Source organism: Bison bison, unplaced genomic scaffold (genome assembly GCF_000754665.1).
Source record: "Bison bison bison isolate TAMUID 2011002044 unplaced genomic scaffold, Bison_UMD1.0 scf7180017864282, whole genome shotgun sequence".
NCBI lineage: Eukaryota > Metazoa > Chordata > Mammalia > Artiodactyla > Bovidae > Bison > Bison bison.
The window spans coordinates 479,895-502,182 of record NW_011494854.1 but is presented as its reverse complement, the minus strand read 5'-3'; the positions used below and the strand labels follow the sequence as shown (position 1 = coordinate 502,182).

General features: G+C 39.5%; 1 protein-coding gene across 1 annotated transcript in view; it reads left to right on the top strand.

The window, feature by feature from the left end:
* LRP2 (low density lipoprotein receptor-related protein 2) overlaps nucleotides 1–22,288 on the top strand; it is a 175,961-nt gene that overhangs the window by 91,846 nt on the left and 61,827 nt on the right. Inside the window, exons 27-37 of the mRNA XM_010849414.1 lie at nucleotides 486–734; nucleotides 1,820–2,028; nucleotides 2,903–3,087; nucleotides 4,203–4,431; nucleotides 5,063–5,237; nucleotides 6,791–6,913; nucleotides 11,513–11,679; nucleotides 12,402–12,545; nucleotides 16,246–16,355; nucleotides 18,664–18,841; nucleotides 20,944–21,157. Of these exons, the coding sequence (XP_010847716.1) occupies nucleotides 486–734; nucleotides 1,820–2,028; nucleotides 2,903–3,087; nucleotides 4,203–4,431; nucleotides 5,063–5,237; nucleotides 6,791–6,913; nucleotides 11,513–11,679; nucleotides 12,402–12,545; nucleotides 16,246–16,355; nucleotides 18,664–18,841; nucleotides 20,944–21,157 (1,983 nt within the window). The remainder of the gene's footprint in view (nucleotides 1–485; nucleotides 735–1,819; nucleotides 2,029–2,902; nucleotides 3,088–4,202; nucleotides 4,432–5,062; nucleotides 5,238–6,790; nucleotides 6,914–11,512; nucleotides 11,680–12,401; nucleotides 12,546–16,245; nucleotides 16,356–18,663; nucleotides 18,842–20,943; nucleotides 21,158–22,288) is intronic.

The window sequence follows — 22,288 nt, the reverse complement described above, 5'->3', positions numbered from 1 at the left end:
ATCATATGTTAGTTTATCTATGCCCTCTAGTCTTTCAGTTCTCCTTCCCCTTTGTAAACCTTTTAGCTCTGTTCTTCAGTGTCAAAGTCTTATCTTCCATATCTGTGTAGGTATAAGAATGAAAGAAAACAAATGGAAAGTAATTTAGGTCTCTTTGCAAGCTTTACCAATGACAGTTATGTTTCTTTATGTTTAGTTTATATTTTCTCCACGTTTCTTTCATTGCACTAAATGGAGTTATATTAGAAGGTTGTAGTGAAGAAAGTGGTCCAAGTCCAGTGGGTGTGAAAGATGGTAAATCCTTAGGCAAGTCAGAGCAGTGGACAGCCTATGGACCTCATCCATGTGGATTCTGCTCATAGCTCAGACTTGGGTATTGTGTTGAGGGTGACGTGAGACTGTATGACATGTAATGTAACAGAGTGAACCAAAGAAGCAAAGATTGCTGACTTTTCCCCTTTGTGATTTCTTTTTCTTTATTCTAGACCAGAATAGCTGCTCAGATTCCAATGGTGGTTGTACTCACCAGTGTATTCAAGGGCCTTATGGGGCCCAATGCCAGTGTCCATTGGGATATCTGCTTGGCAATGACTCTAAGACCTGCGAAGACATAGATGAATGTCATACTCCAGGCTTTTGTAGCCAGTACTGTTACAACATGAGAGGTTCTTTCCGGTGCTGGTGTGATTCAGAATACACGCTAGATGCTGATCGGAGGACTTGTAAAGCTACAGGTAATGAAAGTGAGCTAACTCCAGCTAGTTTAACAGGCATACTCCAGACACCATCTTCGTATAATGCCTGATGAATTAAATTCAACCAGTATTAATTCTGGGCTTCCCAGAGGGTGCAGTGGTAAAGAATCTGCCTGCCAGTGCAGGTAGATGTAAGAAACGTAGGTTCAATACCTGACTCAGGAAGATCCCCTGGAATTGGAAATGGCAACCCACTCCAGTATTCTTGCCTGGCAAATTCCATGGGCAGAGGAGCCTGGCGGGTTACAGTCCATGGGGTGGCAAAGAGTTGGACACGACTGAACACAGCACACACATAGTATTAATTAAGTTTCTCTGACATGAAAGTGTTTGTACTATGTGTTAGGGTATTGATGTGGCTGCTTTAAATAATAATAATAAATAAATAATACTAAAACCAAAGAGGCAGTTTCTTCTTTTCAGGTAGGAGTCTGGAGGGTAGAGGGTTCGGGGGTAAAAGCTGGTGTGCCTTCCATCCAGGGATCCAGTGATCTTGCTCCAGAGTTTGCCAGCTCCCAGGAAGTATGAAAGGGGTGAGCAGCTTCCTTTTAAGGATGATCCCTGGAATTTGACACATCATTTGTGTTTGCATTTTATTGATGGAAACTTAGTTATATAGTCTCTCCAAATTGAAATGGAAATGGAGAAACGCCTCTAGCTCTTAGGCCCTGTGCTGTGCTAAAAGTTGGCATAATTTAATACTAAAAAGGAAGAAGAGAGAGGACATGGGAATGATTAGAAATCTCTGCCACAGCTGAATGCGGAGTACAAAATAAGCAAGTACAAAAGTAACTATAGTAACAGGAAGAATGCAAGAATAGTTCACTCCAGTTGATAGATAAACACTGAAGTGTAATTCAAGGATGAAAGACATTTTGAAAGCTTACTTTCAGTACTTGTGAAAATCAGCTATTAAGGTAACATCATTCTTATAGGAGTTTTTGTTTGTTTTTCCCCATTACTCTAGTTTGGAATGGCATCTTCTTTCTGTTATCAAAGGTATTACATCAAATATTGTTGTTTCTCCCATAATCATTGACACTTTGTATTTTCTTCCTGGACAGAATCTGAAACTCTGTTACTGGTGGCGAGTCAGAGCCAGCTTGTTGCTGGCAATATGACCCAGAATGGGTACTTTGTCTACCCAGTTATCCAACATGGTTCTCACATTGTGGCTGTTGATTTTGATTCAGTCAGTGATCGTATCTTTTGGTCTGATGGAACTCAGGGTAAAATCTGGAGTGCGTTTCAAAATGGAACAGATAAAAAACTAGTAAGTACATAAGTACATATCTACTGGCCTTTGATCTGACTAGTTCCCCAGTCTCAGGTCTATTTGCTGTTAATCACCAGTGAGAGAAGGTCCTACCCTATCTTAAGTGGTTCTCATGTCTCCCTCTGGGCCATCCATACTTAAAAGCCCTGGATGTTCCTAACTCCTATCTAATGGGATCTGAAGGGAGAGACTTGAATCTGAATACCAGGTTATACGATACAGAGACCTCATTGCATCTTGGAAGTCCCTTCTGCATTTTTTTTTTCCTAGTGGATAAAAAACGAGACACAGGGGAGGTTGCTTTTCTTTCTTTTGTCTTTTAAAATATTTTTAAAATTTATTATTTCTTTTCTATCTGGTTTATTATATAGGATAGTGAATATAGTTCCCTGTGCTATACAATAGGACCTTGTAGTTGAAGTTGCTTTTCCTAGCTTTAATTCAGTTATGTTTCTTGATCAGTATCCCAGAGTTTCAATTTCTTCATCCTTGGTGGTTATGTTTCCTCTGCCCTTTAGAACTTTATTTTGTAATTGTTGGCTCTCAATCAATAAAAGCATTACTTTTGCCATGAGAACACTGTAAAGTTTCATAGGGTGGCCAACTTAGCAAATGGATACAGTTTTTATTTAGCTGAAAAAATTCTGAAATCAAAACTCCACACTAATCCAACAATAGAGTATTCAATTCTATACAATCTTGTAGATTTTCCCTAGAAAACCCTACTGTTTATACATGGGAAGACCACATTTTCTAGTCCTTACATGAGAGCATAGGACAAGTTAGATGATACCTTAGTCTCAATTTTCATTTTATTTCTATGTTTGGATTATTTCTTGAGAGTTCACTTATTATTCACTTTCGTCTTTAGATACTTGACAGTGGTGTCAGCATGACTGGAAGTATTGCAGTAGATTGGATAGGACGCAATCTTTACTGGACAGACATTTCCCTGCGAACAATTGACGTCGCGAAACTGGATGGGAGCCACAAGACCGTGCTGATTAGTGAAAACATAACAAATCTAGGGGGACTAGCAGTAGATCCCAGAGCTACGTAAGACATTTTTTTTTCTTAAATATCATGTTGCCTTAACATTGTATGAGAAGAAATAACAGTAACGTGATGTGGCTAATACTCATATCACAATATTTTAAATGATCCCTTGTTTAGACATCTCTATATAAATGTTAGCCATACAGCTAGTTGTTGCTGTCTTCCTTTATCCGAATAGTCCTCTTCATAAAGTACACAAGAGCAATTAATTGTTCACTTAAAGATCATGTTACTTTTTAGCTTGCAAGTATATGATGAAGTCTCTAACAAATGCATGCAGTAAAACACTTCATATTTATACCGCAAAAAGCCAGATTTTCTTGCTTCAGTTTCATATTGTTTATTACAACTTCCTTTTAGGTCATGTAAGGAGATTTTTTCCTCCTGGCCCTAAAGGAAAGAAGAAATTCTCTCATGCTTAGAAATCTTTGAGGGCTTCTTTCCTTGAATTTCCTTATATTGTCTTCTTCTTTTTTTTTTTTTAAATTTTATTTTATTTAACTTTACAATATTGTATTGGTTTTGCCATATATCAAAATGAATCTGCCACAGGTATACATGTGTTCCCCATCCTGAACCCTCCTCCCTCCTCCCTCCCCATACCATCCCTCTGGGTCGTCCCAGTGCACCAGCCCCAAGCATCCAGTATCGTGCATTAGATTGTCTTCTGCAGGAAGATGAGTTAGGCAAATTATGTTCAATGCAGTGCAGACGTGCTAGATATTATAAAGTATTACACACCAGTGAAATTTATGATGAATCTGATGATGAATAAAGACTTTCTTAAAAATGACAGGGTAGATAAACAAGGACAGATGGACTTTTCTAGATCAACTGTATATGGATTGTACAGAAACATAAATCAGCATTGAGACATTTCAGTGTGTCACACTGTACTGCTTGTTTTATGAACGTTATAAAAACACCCAGATGGCTTGTGATTGCATTATGATTGAAGTTTTGCTTTGTGACATAGTAAGCTCTTGCATATATTCTGAACTGGAGATGTGTTATTTTAAGCAGAGCATAAACATGATATTCTATTATTTAAAATGACAGTTATTTTCCATGTAGAAATGTGTCCTGTCCAACTGGTAAGTCGTTTCTTTCCACAGTGACCGTGTGATGTTCTGGTCTGACTGGGGCAGTCACCCTCGCATTGAGCGAGCTAGCATGGATGGCAGTCAGCGCACCATCATTGTGCAGGAGAAGATCTACTGGCCCAATGGATTAGCTCTTGACTACCCCAACAGGCTACTCTATTTCATGGATGGCTATCTTGATTACCTAGACTTCTGTCACTACGATGGAAGCAATCGGAGGCAGGTGATAGCCAGTGATTTGGTAAGTTGGTAGCAAAGAAAGGAAATTAAAGTAAGATCATGGTTTAGTAGGAAGCATATGGAGTAAAAGAAAAGTAAGAAATTCACTTCTGTGTCGTAGACATCCAGAAAATATCAACAGGAAGGAGGGCCGGTCCATCTATTTTCACAGAAAATCATTATTCCTGTTCATGGTCCAGGAAGGATTAATAGCTTGCGTGATTTAGTTGATCTGTCATTTAGCTGATGCCAATCTGTTGTTTCCGCATAAATAATGATTTAATTATATGTAAATTCCTCAATGAAATCATAGTTTGTTGCATATTTTGTATTTTTATTCAGGAAATTCTGGTGAAATTTATTTTCACAAGTTAAATGGGAAAATGAAGAAAAAGTATATTTTACTAAAGAGCTTTTGAAGCCTTCAGAGTAAAGATGAAGGCTAAATGACACAGGTCCATGAAAGTATTTTTAATTTGTCAGTGGGATGTAGGTCAAGAAGTATGTTTTTTTCTCTCTCTTGAGAAAGGATTTGGCTATGTCTTTGTTAAGTTAAATGCTAAAGGAAACCATCTTCTTGGGTAGGTATCCCTTCCTACTTTGTTCACCTTAGTTTTTATTTCTAGGTCTCATTGTTCTCTTCTGCTTCACAGATTCTGCGCCATCCTTACTCCATAAGTCTTTTTGAAGATACTGTGTACTGGAGCGATCGTGCTACTCATGAGGTTATGAAAGCCAATAAGTGGCATGGGGGGAACCAGTCAGTGGTGATGACTCTTCACCAGCCTCTTGGCATTGTTGTGGTTCATCCTGCAAAACAGCCAGTTTGTACGTGATAGGCATATCTTTCCTGGGTATAGCTTGGAAAACATTGATTCTGGGAATGTAAAATGTATAATTTTGCAGACCTATTTGTTTGGACAGTGTATTTCCATGATTTCTATTTATCATGGAAAACACAAATCTTTTATGTGTTTACATACTCAAAGTCTCCCTGGTTTTTTTCTCTCACTTACTCTTGCCACACGGGGCTTCCCTGGACTTCCTTTCGGTACAGAAGCATATCCGGCTTCTTCTCATCTCTGAACGTCTGCCCTGGGATGCTCCTTGCCCAGATCTCTGTCTGAGGTGCTCCTTCTGTTACTCTCAGATGGTCCTTTGTGACTTCATTCTCTCAGATGGCTCTTGACCATCCTATCGAAAATGGCTCGCTCTTTCATAATTCTTTTGTTCTTTGTTCTCACATTCTAAAGTCACACGGTTTATGAGTTTAGTTCTGGTTCCCTTTGTTACAATAACGGCCTCATATTTACAGTATTCCCAGTCTCCTGCATTGGCAGTTGGGTTCTTTACCACTAGCACCACCTTGAAAGCCTGTTTGGCTTTACTAGTTTTTGAGTGAACGAATGGATTACTGCATCTAACAAAGTGTATGTAATGAGAATATATAAGATCTAGAGAATATCCTATCAGCACAGGATACACACCAAGTCTCTTTACTTCAAGGAGTAGAAACACAACAGAAAGATGTCACCAATAAAAAAAAGAAAGATTATTACCTAACCGGAACTTTCACAACAGTAGATAAGGTCACATAGAGAACACAACTTGGTTTCATTTAATGTAAAAAGATCTTTTTGGGGTCAGCCAAGGAGACACATCTTATGTAGCATCAAATTTCTACTTCTAAGCTCTGGATTACTCAGGGGCTGTTTGTTCATAATCCATTTATAGACTGGATTGGTCTGTGACCTTGAGTAAGTCATACTTCCCACTTATGCTTCTTACGAACCTTATGTTGAAAGATGATGTTAGGGAAGGGTGAAGTAGTTAAGGGCAAAAACCGAACTAGCCAAGGTAACTAAAATATTTGTGTGTCCAAATATCAGAGACTTCTGGGATTACAATTTTTTAATCGAGATGTAATTGATAAATGACATTGCATTTGTTTTAGGTGTGCAACATAATGATTGGATATTTATATATATTGTGAAACGATCAATGTGAGATTAGTGAACATCCATCACCACATATTTTTCTGTGATTAGAACTTTTAGGATCAACTCTTTAGTCTTCATACTGTACATTACATCCACAAGACTTCTTTATGTTGTAACTGGAAGTTTCCACCTTTTGACCACCTTCACACTTTTTGCTACCTTGCACTGCCTGCTTTTGGCAAGCACCAATCTGTTTTTTATTTTTTGATTTAGATTTCATATGAAAGTGATATCATTATACCCTTCAGGTCTGTCTATGTTGTTGCAAATGGAGTATTTTCTTCTTTTTTGGTGGCTGATTAATATTTGATTATATGCATTCTGTTCACTTTAATGTGGGCAGTTTTCCATTCACCCTGTTTTCTTCTCTTTGTATTACAGCCTCAAATCCGTGCAGCTATACCCGATGCAGCCATCTGTGCCTGCTTTCCTCAAAGAGCCTTTACTCCTGTGCTTGTCCTTCTGGGTGGACTCTTGCTCGTGATTCTGTGACTTGCGTGAGAGGTAGAGTATGTCCTTTAAGTACGCTCTGAAGGTGGAACTTGCCATCGAACTCTAAAGCACTTGGTGATGGCGCGTGTGTGCGATGTTTCCTCTGATCAGCAGATATCTGTGGGGTGTGTGCCGTATGGGGTGAGTTAATTGAGCACCATAAACAAAAACTGATTTACAATCAACCATATACAGAAACTCCATTACAAATGAGTTGTAATTGAAATATAGTTTCTATATATGGAGCCAATATTATGTGTGCCTGTGGTTCAGCATTTTTTAACCTCACATTTTTTCTTACCTGGTTATAGGCAGGCAAGCTGTGATAATGGGAAGTTCCAAATTCTGCATTTAGAAATAAAAATTATGTATATTTGTGGATAGTTTCATTTTTAGGTTACTTATCTCATTTTTAAAAATATTTATTTTTATTTATTTGTTTGGCTGTACTGGGTCTAGTTGTGGCACGTGGGATTTTTTAGTTGTGAACTCTGCAGCATGTGAACTCATAGTTGCATGGCATGTGGGATCTAGTTTTCTGACCTGGGATCAGACCTGGACTCCTGCATTGAGCATGTGGAGTCTTAACCTTGGACCACAAGGAAAGTGCCTCCTTATTTCATTTTTTATTCTCATAACCAGTAGTAAATAAAGAGTGTTACAGTATGGGTGTTCTGACTCCAGTTTCAGTCCCTTTATTATTTACTATTTTATAGTGCTCTAAAAATGAAACTTTTCTTTGTATGAAATACTTTGAGTGATTATTTCGGCAATTTATTCTTCATCTCATCCTAGATATCTTACTGGGTTGATTGAAGAGTATGTGAATATTATACTAAGTACTTTAGGGATCAAGAAAGGAAGGATAAGATAGAGTCAATCCACAAAGGGGATTTCTAAGAAATCATTTGCCTTTGCTTAAAAATCTAAAGAGGTAGTATAAGCAAGTTTCTTTCATTACTCAGTGAAAAGGAGTAAACATTTTCATCCTGATAAAAATGGCTGTGGACAAGTTAAAAGTAAATGTTTAATGGTGAAAAATTCCTAAATTAAGAGAAAAGTAGTCTTAATTCTAGAGGAAAATTTAGTTTTCAAAAGGAAAATATATTCCTGAATCCAGGAAATTTATGGCATTTACAGGTTATACAGATGCAGGGTTACTGAACATTGAATTCCATCAGCATGTAATATTTTGCAGTGATACTTTTGTGATGAAAGATTTTAATTATTGGTAATGCTTACAAAGGGATTGGCATTTGCAGTGTTTCTTCAGAGATTTATTATGAACCTAATCCTTGTTGACATTGTTTAATTTAGTGTGTCCTCAGAGTCTTTCAGCAGAAGATTAAACGGGGCTATAGACATTCTTTGTACAAAACATTCTTTCACCACACAAAGATTGTTGAACTGTGCGTTGGGGATTGGTGTCATCTACGTTTCTATCTGATAGTGATTGATAAGTGTCAACCCTAAAAAAATACCTTTTTTTATTTCACAAATAATTCCACTAGTGGTTTCCCATGGACTGATTTTTACTGAGGTGGAACTTTTTCAACATTTTCCAACAGGCTTCTGAGCATCGGTTGGGTTACTGAGTCCTAATATATGTGAACTAAAAAAAAAAAAAATTGCTTTTTTTCAACAAGAAGCTTAGAAGACAACATTCATAGATGAAAACAGTTTATTTAAATATTTGATCACCTTTAAAATTTTGTCTGTACAGTGTCTAGAATATCTTTGAAAGTTCTTGTATAAGATTAGGTGAAAAAGCACAGATTGTTTAATATTGGCTATGTATTCATAAAAGCATGCATTAAAAAAATCTGGAGGACAGGATACACAAATGTCAATAGTGCTTACTGTTGGGAAGGGAGATTAGGGAGTATTTCTATTTTTTCCTAATTTTATGTTATAAAATTTTAATGGGAGAGCTTTCTCTGTATGAAATAGTTTTTTTCTTGTTTATCAAATATGTTCTTCAAGTGCCAAAAAGCCCCCCAAACTCAAACCATCTTCCCAGCACCCCCTAATATTAAGAGCTGCACATCCAAAATAGGGTTGTATAAGGTCTGACTCTGGGAGGAGCTATGCTTGGGAGTCATAAATGCCACCTCTTAATGACAACATAAATTTTTCATTCATGACTGTTGTCTTTTCACTTCTTTGCTCTGCTAACACTAATCTTAATTCTTAATAAGATAATGACATGAAAAATAAAAATGAAGAAATTTTCATTTGTCCTGATCTCCTTTCCAGCCAACCCTAGATGCTGCTGTGCCTACTCTTTCATGGCCATGGTCCATATTCTTTGTCTGGCCCCCCAGATTCTCAGTTCCTTGAGGATAAACCTGATCCCTTCGTATATGCCCATGGCACACAGTGTCACTCAGTGAATGTTGAATGGATGACAAACCTTTCAATATCATTTTTTATTTTCCATTCATGTATTTTTCACATGTTTATGCCTTTACTGATGTGTAGAGTTATAAAATTAGTCCTTTTTTCTTTGCCACAGAGCACTTTTCATGCACCTTCCTATGCCACCTGCTGTTTTGGTGGTCACTTCTGCCAGTGCAGCGTTAAATGATACCCCACCTCTAATCTACGGCCCGCAAATGTTCATTGGTTGTAAACCCTCTCAAACGCAGTGAACAGACGGAGGTCCTGAGACCTATCCCTAGGGAGGAGAATTGGCTGAAGGAGTAGCGCTGGAGGAAAAGCTTATTAGAAGAGGAGTCCGGGAGGCCCATGTTTGATGGATAAGAGATGAAGATTTTTCAGCCTTAAACAGTGCTTTAGTTAACAATTCTTCCAATTAAGCAAAAGAAAAATTACCCTAAAAAAGAGCAGAATCAGATTTTGAGTAAGTAAAAATTCCCCTGTGAAATTGAGAAATATTTCTTATTTCTCTGAACCAATGAGCATTTATAATATATAATTAATTAATCATTAAATATGATCTCAGAATAATTTCAGGGTACATTTGAAACTCATAATTTTTAATTTCTGTATTTAAATCAAATGAATTCAGGAGTGATTTGATATTCAATAAATAGTACCCAGCATGTACTTTTTGCAGAATAGTGATTAAGAACATAGGTTTTAGAGTCCAAGTGACCTTGGTTATTTTGCAACAACAACAAAAGGCTTTAAGGAGAGAAATTCAATGAACAAGTATTTGTTTGCTGCATATTGTGTAGCATGTATTCTCAATAAATGGGGATGGCTATTTTGATTTATTGCAGTTGTTCAGAAAAGAGGAAAAGCAGCTGAGCGAGGCAAGGTTTGGGAGTTAATCTCATTGCATTGTTTCCTGCAAGAGTTGCATAGCTGTGGGAGGCTCCTTGGCCTCAGTTGCTTTTGAAAACAGCATTGCTGGTTGCTGTGAAAGACTACATGCTATACATTGTAGTACTTTTCAAGAAGAGTTGCAAATTTCAAATCTGTACTAGGTAATCAATTGAGTCAATTCATTTCTCAGTAATGGAAATGCCAGGAACAAGGAAAAGCTAATTGAATGTAAAAGAAAGTAAAGAAAAAATTGTCAAAATAATCCTGCTGAAGATGCAAAGCTTCCGGAATAATCAAAATAATGCAAACACCATTTTTAGCCCATGAAGATTATGCAATAATTAATCATTTTATACTTTGTCTTAATAGGTGATATATCTTACATGTCTTAATAACACAAACTCACATTTCAAAGTTTTCCTTTTCTCGCAGAGGAATGATAATAAAACCCTACTCATGAACTTTATTAGTTTTTTCATAATGCGCCTATAGTCTGGAGAAGATGATCTCTGAAAAAGGACCTCATTATCTATTAAAGAGCCTACATAAAGTGATAGTTTAAATAAGATATTATGAAGATGTTTAAATTGCAATATATAGATACTTTTGAGAACTTCAGAAGACACTCTACATATTTACTTATCTGTCCATCCATTTATTCATGTATGGGGTCATTCAGTTAGCAAATATTTATTAGACAACTATTCCAAGCTCTGGGGACATAATAGTGAGTAAATTGGACGGGGTCACTGCCCTTTGGGAGTTAGAATCTAATGCAGAAGATAGACATTAGTCAAATAACAGTTGGTGCAATTATAAATTAGATTTACTTAGTAATTAGACCCTTTCATAAACACTAGGCAACACTTTGTGGTGTTATTTTCTTAAAATACTTAAAACTAATGAACTGCCATTCACCAAGAAGAGACTACAAATTTTCTTTTGCCCCAAAATGTGAAAATCCAACTCTCTCTTGCCTGAGTCATTCTGCATCTAGAAATGGGAGAACTTCTTGTCTGTGACTATCCAAACATGGATTAGCAGTGTGAGTAAGGAATTAATGAAGTGTAAGGTAAATGCTGATCTACCTTGGGTGATTCCAGAAGTCTCGTATGTGAAATTGGTGGTCTGGTGACCCAACAACCCACTGAAACCCAATGGAAAACCCTGAATTTTCTGGTGAAATATCTATCATGCATTATAATTATTGCCATGTTCCTTCAGTGGCATTTTATCCTATCAGATGGTAATAATCCTTTGCCTTCTGTTAGTCTAAATATCTGGGATATAATTTTGAGTGATATTCTGTTATTTTCACAGATGATCAAGCATTCCTAATAGTTGTAAGAAACAGTATAATTTTTGGAATTTCCCTTAATCCTGATGTGAAGACCTTTGATGGGATGGTGCCCATATCAGGGATACGCAATGGTTATGATGTTGCAGTTGATTATTCAGAGCAGTTCATCTATTGGCTTGAAAATCCAGTAAGTTTCAAATAACATTCCAAGTATGTAGCTTGTTCTTGAAGAGCCTACCTTCACGGAGGCCTTCTTACATTTTTGCTTGCGGGGGTCGGGGTGGGAATGACCCAGACAGAAATTAGTTCAACGCTAAGCCTTTTTTAATTCAGTGAGGGATGTCAATGGGAAGTTGGCCTGGAGCAAAGACCCAATAATAAACACGTTTAAGCCCTTCGGTGCATTTATTCATTCATCAAGTATTAAGTGACTACTACTTTCCTGCAGTGAACTGGCTGCTTCCAACTGCAGAGTACATGCCAAGAGGAAGCAGTAACCAAGTTTGCTCTTGAGCTTTAATCTAGTGGAAGATATTAGACTAACATAAGAATGATCTTCAGTTAAGACCAAAGGCAATAATTCCCTAAGGGAATTTCAGGAAAACATCTGATGTGGCTGCTGTGGCCTTCACTCAGAATCTTTGTCTTTAGGAGAAAAGAGAACATTCCTCCAACTTTCTTCCCACTGGGACTCTTTCTTTACCTATTAGGGAAGAAACCTGTGAGAATGGGGAAGGGGCAGGGAGAACATGAATGATTCAGTGCTGCTGGCATTGGTGTTTTACCCAGTGAGCCCACCCAGTGGCCCTGGCATTTTGCATTTCTTTCATGCATGAAGTATCTTAAAGCAACTGCAGTGAAGAAGCTGTGGCCTTGAAACAGCTCACCACTCCTTGTCTTTCTCACTAGGGTGAAATTCACAGAGTGAAGACAGACGGAACCAACAGGACAGTGTTTGCTCCTCTGTCAAGTTTGGGGGCTTCTGCGAGCCTGGCCTTAGACTGGCTATCAAGAAACCTTTATTTTACTGATCACGTGACTCGATCAATTAAGGTACTAATTCCATAAAACTGTTGATACAAACACTGGTTTCTGATTCATGTAAAATTTCAGGAAATGCTGTCATATGGAGGAAGGAAAAAGGGATATTAGTATTAGTTCTCTGAAGACAAGGAGAAACCTAAAAATTGAAACTTTCTACTGTGCTATTTTGTCTCCACCTGAGTATCAATGGCAGCCTGTTAATAATTTAATAAATAAGAATTTATTAAAATATATACAAAGATAAATAAAAATTATGTAATGAATTCAGTGTAAAGGGAAGCTTATAGTAGGCAAGGCCCATTTCCATCATCTTTCCCCATCAAGTATCCAATGCTATTTCAGTTCTAAACCAAATTTTTAGATTGCCATTGTTCTAAGATGGAAATCTATGACTCTAACAGTGAAACAGAAAGTAGAAACTTGATTCTGATTCCTTTGATGCTTTCCTTTGTGAGATAAGTGTTCTTTTCACTCTTAATTCCCAGAAGAAACTCTATAGGGGCACAGGTATGAAATCACATGAAGTAACTCAGAGGTAACTTGACTAGTGTTGGTTTACTCCAGTCTGGGATAAGGTTAAGAGATGGGAGGGATTATTAATTCAGAGTGAGAATGAGAAGTCCTAATGCAAAGGGGCAGTCTTGGGAATGTGGCCGTAGGGTGACAGTCCACTGCTCTGGATGAAGCATCAGTTAGTACGTCGGTTCTCTTTGGGACATTCAGAAAGATTGATGCTAACGATGAGGAAGGTGCACAGTAGCCTTCCTCAGGAGCCTCCACGGTAGCCATCCAAACCCTACAACATTGCTGAGGGCCAACAAGTGCAGTAAACGGTCACGGGGACAGGGATAGTCACAGTATGTACTCAGTATCCTAATCTCAAGCCAAGTAGAATCAGCAGCTCCTAACATGAAGGGAAACTTGGAGGCTCATCTGGTTCATGCTCTTCATTTGGTAAGACTGTGAAGCCCACAGAAGTCAGCTTCACTACCCTGATTCCAGGAGGTGGGGTGGGAAGGGGTGGGTGGTCTAACTTTGCCTTGTTATAAACCACAAGTGCAGCAGTCCATCCTGCTTCAACCCCCTTGTTCAGTGACAGAAGGTATTTTGCACAACTTCAACTAAAAATATCACCGGCCCAAGACAAGGCAATATTTACTGCCCAAGACCTTTAGTACCAAACTCACATCCTCTAGAGGCCACTCAGTACAAAACTGTCTTCTTTCCAAATGGCAATTAATCTGCTCCTGTTTTGTAAAGGGGGTCTTCTCTTGTGGACTGATAGTCTTTCAAGAGCAGGGCGCTTGTCTCCTTCATCGGGGTTAGATAGCACCAGTTGAAGAACTGAGTGTGTGCATGTGTGTGTGTGCATGTGCGTGTGTGTGTATGGGTGAGGCTACTTTAACCATGGAAACTTAAATTGTGCCCCCAATGAAGCAAGGTCCAGAGGAAAGAAAGCTTGCTCTGGAGTCCTGGCTTCGAGTCTGGCTTGTTTGCTCAATTGCACATTCATTCAGCAAACACTAGTAAATGCTTTCCATGGATCAGTGCCATGCTGTGTGTGTGTTCAGTCGCTCAGTCATGTCTGATTAAAGATCCCGTACAGTCCCAGGACTGTAGCCTGCCAGGCTCTTCTGTCCATGGAATGTCAAGCATACAGGAGGGGGTTGCCATTTCCTTCTCCAGAGTATCTTCCTGACCCAGGGATTGAACCCCAATCTCCTGCATTGCTGGCAGATTCTTGACTAAGCTACCAGAGTAGGAGTAACTCATGTTGAATTCCAGCTTTTCCACTAGGGGTAGCTGTGTGCTCATTCACTGAAAGCAATTTTGTAATTGAAACGTGAAACATACAGAAAGGCTGTCTGCCACAGAGCTCCAGCTATTCCAAAAAACCAAGGAGACTTTCTTTTGAACCGAAGACATCCTTAGGAAAAGGAGAGAAATTGTAGCAGAAAGAGGCAAATTGAAAAACTTATTTTAATCCAAATAGGAGAAAAAGCTGCTACACAGGAGAGAGAAAAATAGAAAGAGTGAGGGAGAGAAGGATGTGTGTGTTTGTGTATGTGTGTGTGTGAAAGAGTGCTGTTGCTGCTGCTGCTGCTAAGTCGCTTCAGTCGTGTCCGACTCTGTGCGACCCCATAGACTGCAGCCCACTAGGCTCCTCTGTCCCTGGGATTCTCCAGGCAAGAACACTGGAGTGGGTTTCCATTTCCTTCTCCAGTGCATGAAACTGAAAAGTGAAAGTGAAGTTGCTCAGTCATGTCCAACTCTTAGCGACCCCACGGACTGCAGCCCACCAGGCTCCTCCATCCATGGGATTTTCCAGGCAAGAGTACTGGAGTGGGGTGCCATTGCCTTCTCCATGTGAAAGAGTGAGGGAGGGAGAAAGATGTATATAGATAGAAAGGCAAAGATAGAAACAAGCATAAATAATCAGTTTGTATTGAAATACGATTTTATAGAAAAGGCTTTGTGCAAATCAAGAGGCGTTTTCTTATTTCTTACGAGTGTTTCTCACCTCAGACTGTCTCAAGTGCATACTAAAATGGCCTTGTTTCTATAAGAAACTGCTTCTGGTCCAGTAACGCGTATCTCTCAGTGGTGTTTCACAGTGGTATAACCCTGTAGTTATAACAGTTCAAGCAAGATTGCTTAAAAACATAACAATAGGAAGCCCACAAATCCTCTCTAGGCTTCTTCTTTATTACCTTATGTGGGCATGGTAGTGGCATCCATCTCATGAAGTCACCGTGAGGATTAAATCCGATAGTGCTTAATTTAATGCCTGCTGTATAGTGGGTTCCCATAAACAGGTCGATAAAACACACTGACTGTAGTGCCGGGTGCTGGGCAAAGCACTTTGCATGAATTGTCCCATGTTGCAGGGAGCTCTATGCAGAAGGGACCATTATCTTCACACTTGACTAACACAGTTCAGAGAGGTGAACTTACTTGCTTCAGGTGCTGTAGTCAGTCATGTAGGATCTGGCAGGGCCGGCATTGGCACACAGGCCGTTAACATGGCACAGAGCTCACTCAAGTGAATTAGATGGTTTGCTCAACTGTGTTTGCAGTGATGGACCACTGGGTGCTCCGGTCCAGTCATCGGGGCACAGGAGACCTGTGGGGTTCCCTTTGGATGGTTCTCATCTTTTTCTGTGGAGAAGGCAATGGCACCCCACTCCAGTACTCTTGCCTGGAGAGTCCCATGGACGGAGGAGCCTGGTGGGCTGCAGTCCATGGGGTCGCTAAGAGTCGGACACGACTGAGCGACTTCACTTTTAGTTTTCACTTTTCATGCATTGGAGAAGGAAATGGCAACCCACTCCAGTGTTCTTGCCTGGAGAATCCCAGGGACGGCGGAGCCAGGTGGGCTGCCGTCTATGGGGTCGCACAGAGTCGGACATGACTGAAGCGACTTAGCAGCAGCAGCATCTTTTTCTGAAGGCATTTTGTAGTTTCACTCAGGCAGTGATCCATGTAAATAGCTTCTCCTGGATTTTGAGATAAATTGCAAATAGAAATTTGAGAGGTGATGTCATTTTCTTACTTCCATTTTCTATTGAGCTGATTTTTCTCATAGCTCTGAGATGCAATTAGGGATTATCTACCATGCAAACTCTCTCATTCACCCCAATCATAGTTTGAATTTGTTGCATGTTTCAGTTTTCCTTCACCTTAGCTTTCTTATTTTCCTCTTATACAGGTTATGACACTTCGAGGAGATGTCAGTTACAGGAAAACCCTGATTGCCAATGATGGGACGAGTCTTGGAGTTGGTTTGCCAGTTGGCATAACTATCGATCCTATTAGTGGGTGAGTGTTCATTCAGAAATAGCATATGTCTTCTATACAGCAGCACTTTGGTTAGTATTATGATCTGATAAAATAGAAGATTTCAAACATAGGATCTCTTCTGATTTCATATGCCAGCATTTGAAAAATATAGATCTCAGGGCTTCTCTGGTAGCTCAGTGGTAAAGAATCCGTCTGCCGGTGTGGGAGATGTGGGTTTGATCCCTGATCTGGGAGGATCCCACATGCCACAGAGCAGCTACACCTGTGTGCCACAACAATAGAGCCTGTGCTCTAGAGCCAGGGAGCCGCAACTACAGAAGCCTGCATGCCCTAGAGCCTGTACTCTGCAACAAGAGAAACCACTGCAATGAGAAGCCTGTATACCACGACTTGAGAGTAGCCCCTGCTCACCCCAACTATAGTAAAGCTCTCATGCAGCAAAGCCCCAGCACGGCCAAAAAAAAAAAGAAAGAAATTATATAAAAAAGAAGGAGAAGGAAACGGCAGTCCACTCCAGTATTCTTGCCTGGGGGATCCCATGGACAGAGGAACCTGGCTGGCTACAGGTCATGGGGTTGCAAGAGTCGGATACGACTTGGTGACTAAACCACCACCACCATATAAAAAAGAAAATATAGATCTCAGTATGAAAGAAATAGCTGTTAAGTTATATGTGATATGTATTTTTCAAATTAGTAGCCCTGAATTTCAAACAGGCAAGAATTTCAGGCATTTTAAAATAGAGTGAACAATTATATATTTTGACTTTGAATGAATGTGGAAAGCTTGAAATAGACCTTGAAGGGTGAGAAGACCACCAGTAGATGGAGGATGGCTTGCAGCTGAGAAGTGGTACTTGAGGCCAAAGAGCAGTGGAGGCCCAGAAGCATGGTGGTACTTAGCATGGTTGTGTAGAGGGCTGGAACCAGAGACTTCGAGTAAGGGACAGTTGACTAGTTGGGAGAGATACAGCAGCTAAAGCCACTTGGGGATGAATCAGGGAGGGGCTTTAATGTCATGCTAAGGAGTTGTACTGTATTTTTTTTTTTTTTTTTTGAGAAATAAGGAGCCAGCAGGAAATTTGGAGGAAAGGAATGATAGAACCTAATCTGTATTTTAGAAAGATTAATCAGGATTGGAGTGGCAACAAATCTATCATTCTGTCTAGAAAGATTAATCAGGATTGGAGTGGCAAGAGTCAGGGGAAAAAGAAAATGTTTAGCTAGTGATGAGAATTCTTAGCTAAGGTTAAGTAGCTTAAATTTTTAGTGAACTCAGAATTTGTAAGAGTTTTGTGACTTTGTCCAGAAAACTTTTGGCAACCTGGAATGGGAGAGGAGAGAGAATAATGACAGGAACTTACGGTGAGCAGTTAGCAAGTTAAGGAGATCATGAGAATAAATAAGAGTACTGTTAAAACAGTTAAAATGGTATGAGGTCCAGGCATAGAGGGCCTGAAGGTTTGAGAGCTCAGACAAATTTTAAGGGCAGAGGATAGGTTCAATGGAAGAAGTAAAATAGGAGAAAGGAAGAGATGGAAGAGTTTGGTTGAATTTCAGAGTTTGAGAACTTAGAGGTAAAAAAGTTTAGAATTGAAGAGTAGGTTCATGGGAAGGGTATATTGGATTGATGGTGAAAGAAAGATGCCAGTAAAGATGATTGGAATTAAGGCTTTGCGGAATCATAGAAGAGTTTGAGAAGGCTGTCTGGTGAAGCAGGAGGTGAGTTTGAAAGGAATGAAAACTTTGACTCATGTCTAGAAGTTATGTCCTCAATGGAAATGGAAAGCAACCTTCACATATTTGAATGAAATTGGTAATTCTGTGTGCTGATTAGGATTCATGTGTATACACTGCATTTTCCATCATGAAAATTGGAAAATTAAGTAGCTTATCTTGTGGTAATTGATTCAGAAAAGAAATAAAGAAGGCTGAGAGGTGATCAGGGAGGTACTTGAATACTTTTGCATTAGCTCTTTCTTTTCTGGTGTGCTTAGCAGTATGTGAGTCTGGACTTGACTGTTGATACAGGCTTTTTAGTCCATGAACTTCCTGTGTGACCAAGCTAAAGGATTGTCCACCAGTGGAAAATGGTATCCTGTGTCAGATTTCATTTTAAGTGGCCTCTCTCCCAGTAATAACTGGGAAGTATACAGACATTAGAAAACACTAGTTATGGACTCCTCCACGCTGTATGTAACAGGATATTGACATTTCAGACTTCCTCCATTGAATGGTGCGTATCCTGAGGACAAGAAAGATTTGTTTTTCATTTAAATACATAGTGAAAATGTTTCACTCAATACCTTTATTTTTCATGGTTGTAGGAAACTGTACTGGTCAGACCGAGGAACCAACAGTGGCCTTCCCCCCAAGATTGCCAGCGCTAACATGGATGGCAAATCTCCAAGAACTCTCTTTACTGGGAGCCTTGAAAATGTGGCATTTATCACCCTTGATATTGAGGAGCAAAAACTCTACTGGGCAGTCAGCAGCACGGGAGTGGTATGTGCCCCATTTTAGTCTGTTGGTCTTCGTTGCAGAACTTGGGTAGTTGACATCCATTGCTCTGAGTTGTCTGGCAGTGGTTCTCAAACAATCTCAGCCACTTTTGGGGCTTCCCAGGTGGCACTAGTTAGTTGTAAAGAACCCACCTACCAATGCAGGAGATGTGGAAGAGATGTGGGTTCGATCTCTGGGTTGGGAAGATCTGGAGGCGGGCATGGCGACCCACTCCAGTATTCTTGCCTGGAGAACCCCATGAACAGAGGAGCCTGGTGGGCTACAGTCCATAACATCATGACTGAAGCGACTTAGCATGCGCACACATGCACCAGGGCTTTATTGCCCTTTCTCTCAATAACTTCTTTCCTTGAAGTCCAGTTCTTTACAGAATGTTTTTTTTTCCCTTATTCTTTCTTTTTCTTCAAGATAAATTCCATTTCTCATTCCACATTTGTCCTCCAAGAGCCTTTTCTTTTAAACAGAAAACTTCTGAGCTCAATAGGCATCTGTTCACAGATGCCTATTATTTTCTGGTAGTTGTAATGTGTGAGGACTCCCTTTCTTGGTCATTTTAAACTTCAAGATGAAGTTCATTATAATCTGCAATAAAAAATAGGAAGTATACAATTTCATTCATTCACAGAAATAACACTTGATCTTTAGTACTGTGCTTATGCAGCCGATCTGGAACTAGGCACAAAGAAAGTACTCAGTAATAATTATTGATCAGCTACAGTATTGTTTTTGTTGTTGAATGTGTGCTAGTTGCTTCCTTGCTTTAGAGAACAGGAGTGATTTCAGATCTGTTTATGACATAGACGCTCTTCAAAAAGTGGTCCAGTAGATTTGATTTTCAGTTCATGATAGCTTGACGAGGACTCATCTCACTCTTAATATGTGATTATAATGAAGAAATGCAGCGATGTGTGTGAAAGCCCTTTACAGAAGTACTTGCCACATGCTGTGATTTCTGCATACAAGTTAGGATGTCCCAGACCAGACTACCCAGCAGCTCCCACTTCCTGTTTCCACATCTGCTCTGCTCTCTGCAATCTGTGAGCCGGTTGGTGGTGTGACTTCCATCCTTTCTTCTAGGCTAGAACCCTCATATTCCTCCTTCACACTAATAAGCATGTCCTGTTTAATTATCACAAAAATCCCGGCAGTTTGTCCCTGAGTGTCTTCTCTCAGGTCCAGCCTTTTCTGCCACCTGCACCATTCCGAACCACTTCTCTCTAGCTATCTCGCTAATGAAACTGCTTTCATGATGGAGGCATGTGGTCTTCATAAAACTGCAAGGAACCCTGAGCCCTGGCCCGGATAAGTAGCTCCAGATTCCTGAGCCAAGTGTGGGCAGCTCATCTGGTCCCAGTTACTCCCTCAGCAGCTCTCTTCAGAGATTATCTTCTTTGTGCTGCACCCTTCTGGAATTTCTGTTGGTTTCCAGGACATAGCCTGCTCTTGTAACTGCTGGATTCCCTTGTCGAGAGAGGCCAGGGAGTGACACCCATTTGTCTCTCTCGCCAGCAATCAGTTCAGATCCTGACACAGAGGAGGATCAAACCAGCTCTGTCTATATATTTTTTTTCTTCCAGAGCAGACTGCTTATCACTTCCTGTTAGGAACTTCATTCTTGAGTTCTTCTCTAGTTCACCAGAGTCATTTTGAGGCTGACTTATTCCTGTGCTGATTTAATAGCGCTGTCTTGCTGTCTTCTGTGAGTGTGTTGAGTATGTTTCCTATCTCCATTGCAGAAATGGTTGGTGACGACGTTAAACCCAGGGCCAGTTAGCATACAGTATCCTTGACCAGAATATCACATGCAGGGATTAGTTCCCTATTTTTCACCATGCCATCTGAGAAGGTTGACTGGCTTACTTGGACTTCAGCTTCATTATCAGTGAAATGAGCACAGTGACATTTGTCTGACCCACCACTTGGTATAGGTGAGACTATCACGTATAGTGAGAAATAGATATGAAACACCCCTGGGAAGGATAGAATGCTATCTACGTGTGAAACATTATTTAGTGAATATTAGTTTTAAACATTTGCCTCATTTCACCATGAATCAGTCAATAGCAAAAATTCTAACCTTTCAGATTGAAAGAGGAAATGTGGATGGAACAAATCGAATGATCCTGGTAAACCATCTTTCCTACCCCTGGGGACTTGCTGTCCATGGCCCCTTCCTTTATTACTCCGATGAAGAATATGAGGTCATTGAAAGAGTTGACAAGGCTACAGGGGCCAACAAAGTAGTCTTGAGAAATAATCTCCCAGATCTCAGGGGCCTTAAAATTTACCAAAGACGTGGTGAGTATTTGTCACTGAAACATACATTCATGTGTGTTCAATGAATATATCTATGCACTTACATGTCTGCATACAACCCCACCACACACTCAAACCTATGTGCATACAGAAATAGAAATTATCCCAAAATATATTTTTTAAAATTTAAATTTATTTATTTTAATTGGAGGCTAATTACTTTACAATATTGTATTGGTTTTGCCATACATCAACATGAATCCGCCACAGGGGTACACGGGTTCCCCATCCTGAACCCTCCTCCTACCGCCCTCCCCATATCATCCCTCTGGGTCATCCCAGTGCTCCAGCCCCAAGCATCCTGTATCCTGCATTGAACCTGGACTGGCGATTAGTTTCTTATATGATATTATACATATTTCAATGCCATTCTCTCAAATCATCCCAGCATGGCTAAGTGTCAAAGACTAATATGGCATCTGAAAGGCCTGATTCACTTCAGAGTAAACTTTCTCCCATTCATTCCCCACCACTTTTTACTTTGCTTTTGTTTTATTGCCCTCCCTGACATAATTATGTATGTGTTTATTGTCCGAGTTCTTCATTAGTTGTAACCTTTATAAGGACAGGTATTTTGTCTGTCTTGTTTCTTGCTCTCTACCCAGTAACTAGAATAGTTACTGGAGCATTGGAGGTTGGATACCTACTGGAAAAGTGAATAACACAATAGAATTTTTTTAATCTTAAAAGGAGTACTCTTAGGTGTGCTTTTTTGAGATGATGTAACTTTTGATTTGCCCCTTTAAATTAGTATTATGATCTAGAGATAATTTTTTTTATTTTGAAATATCTAGGCTAAGATGATCAAGTAATTTGTTTGTTGTCCTATAACCTAGGTTTGTCACTTGATATTTTATTGCATATTCAAAAAAACTTCAAGTATTCTTATTTAATATACATTAAATCAAATATCCATCACATATTTGATCATATAATTAAAATTGATAGAATTTTAAATGGTAGTACATAGGTTATTCCTCTAACTCTTGAGTGATTGGTGGAAGAAAAACAATTGGTGCTCCATTCTCTACTATGATATAACATAAACTATTACATGGTTGTGGTCCTATTTTAAACTTCTGTGTGTTAGTTCTATAAGCACTCAGCTCTCCA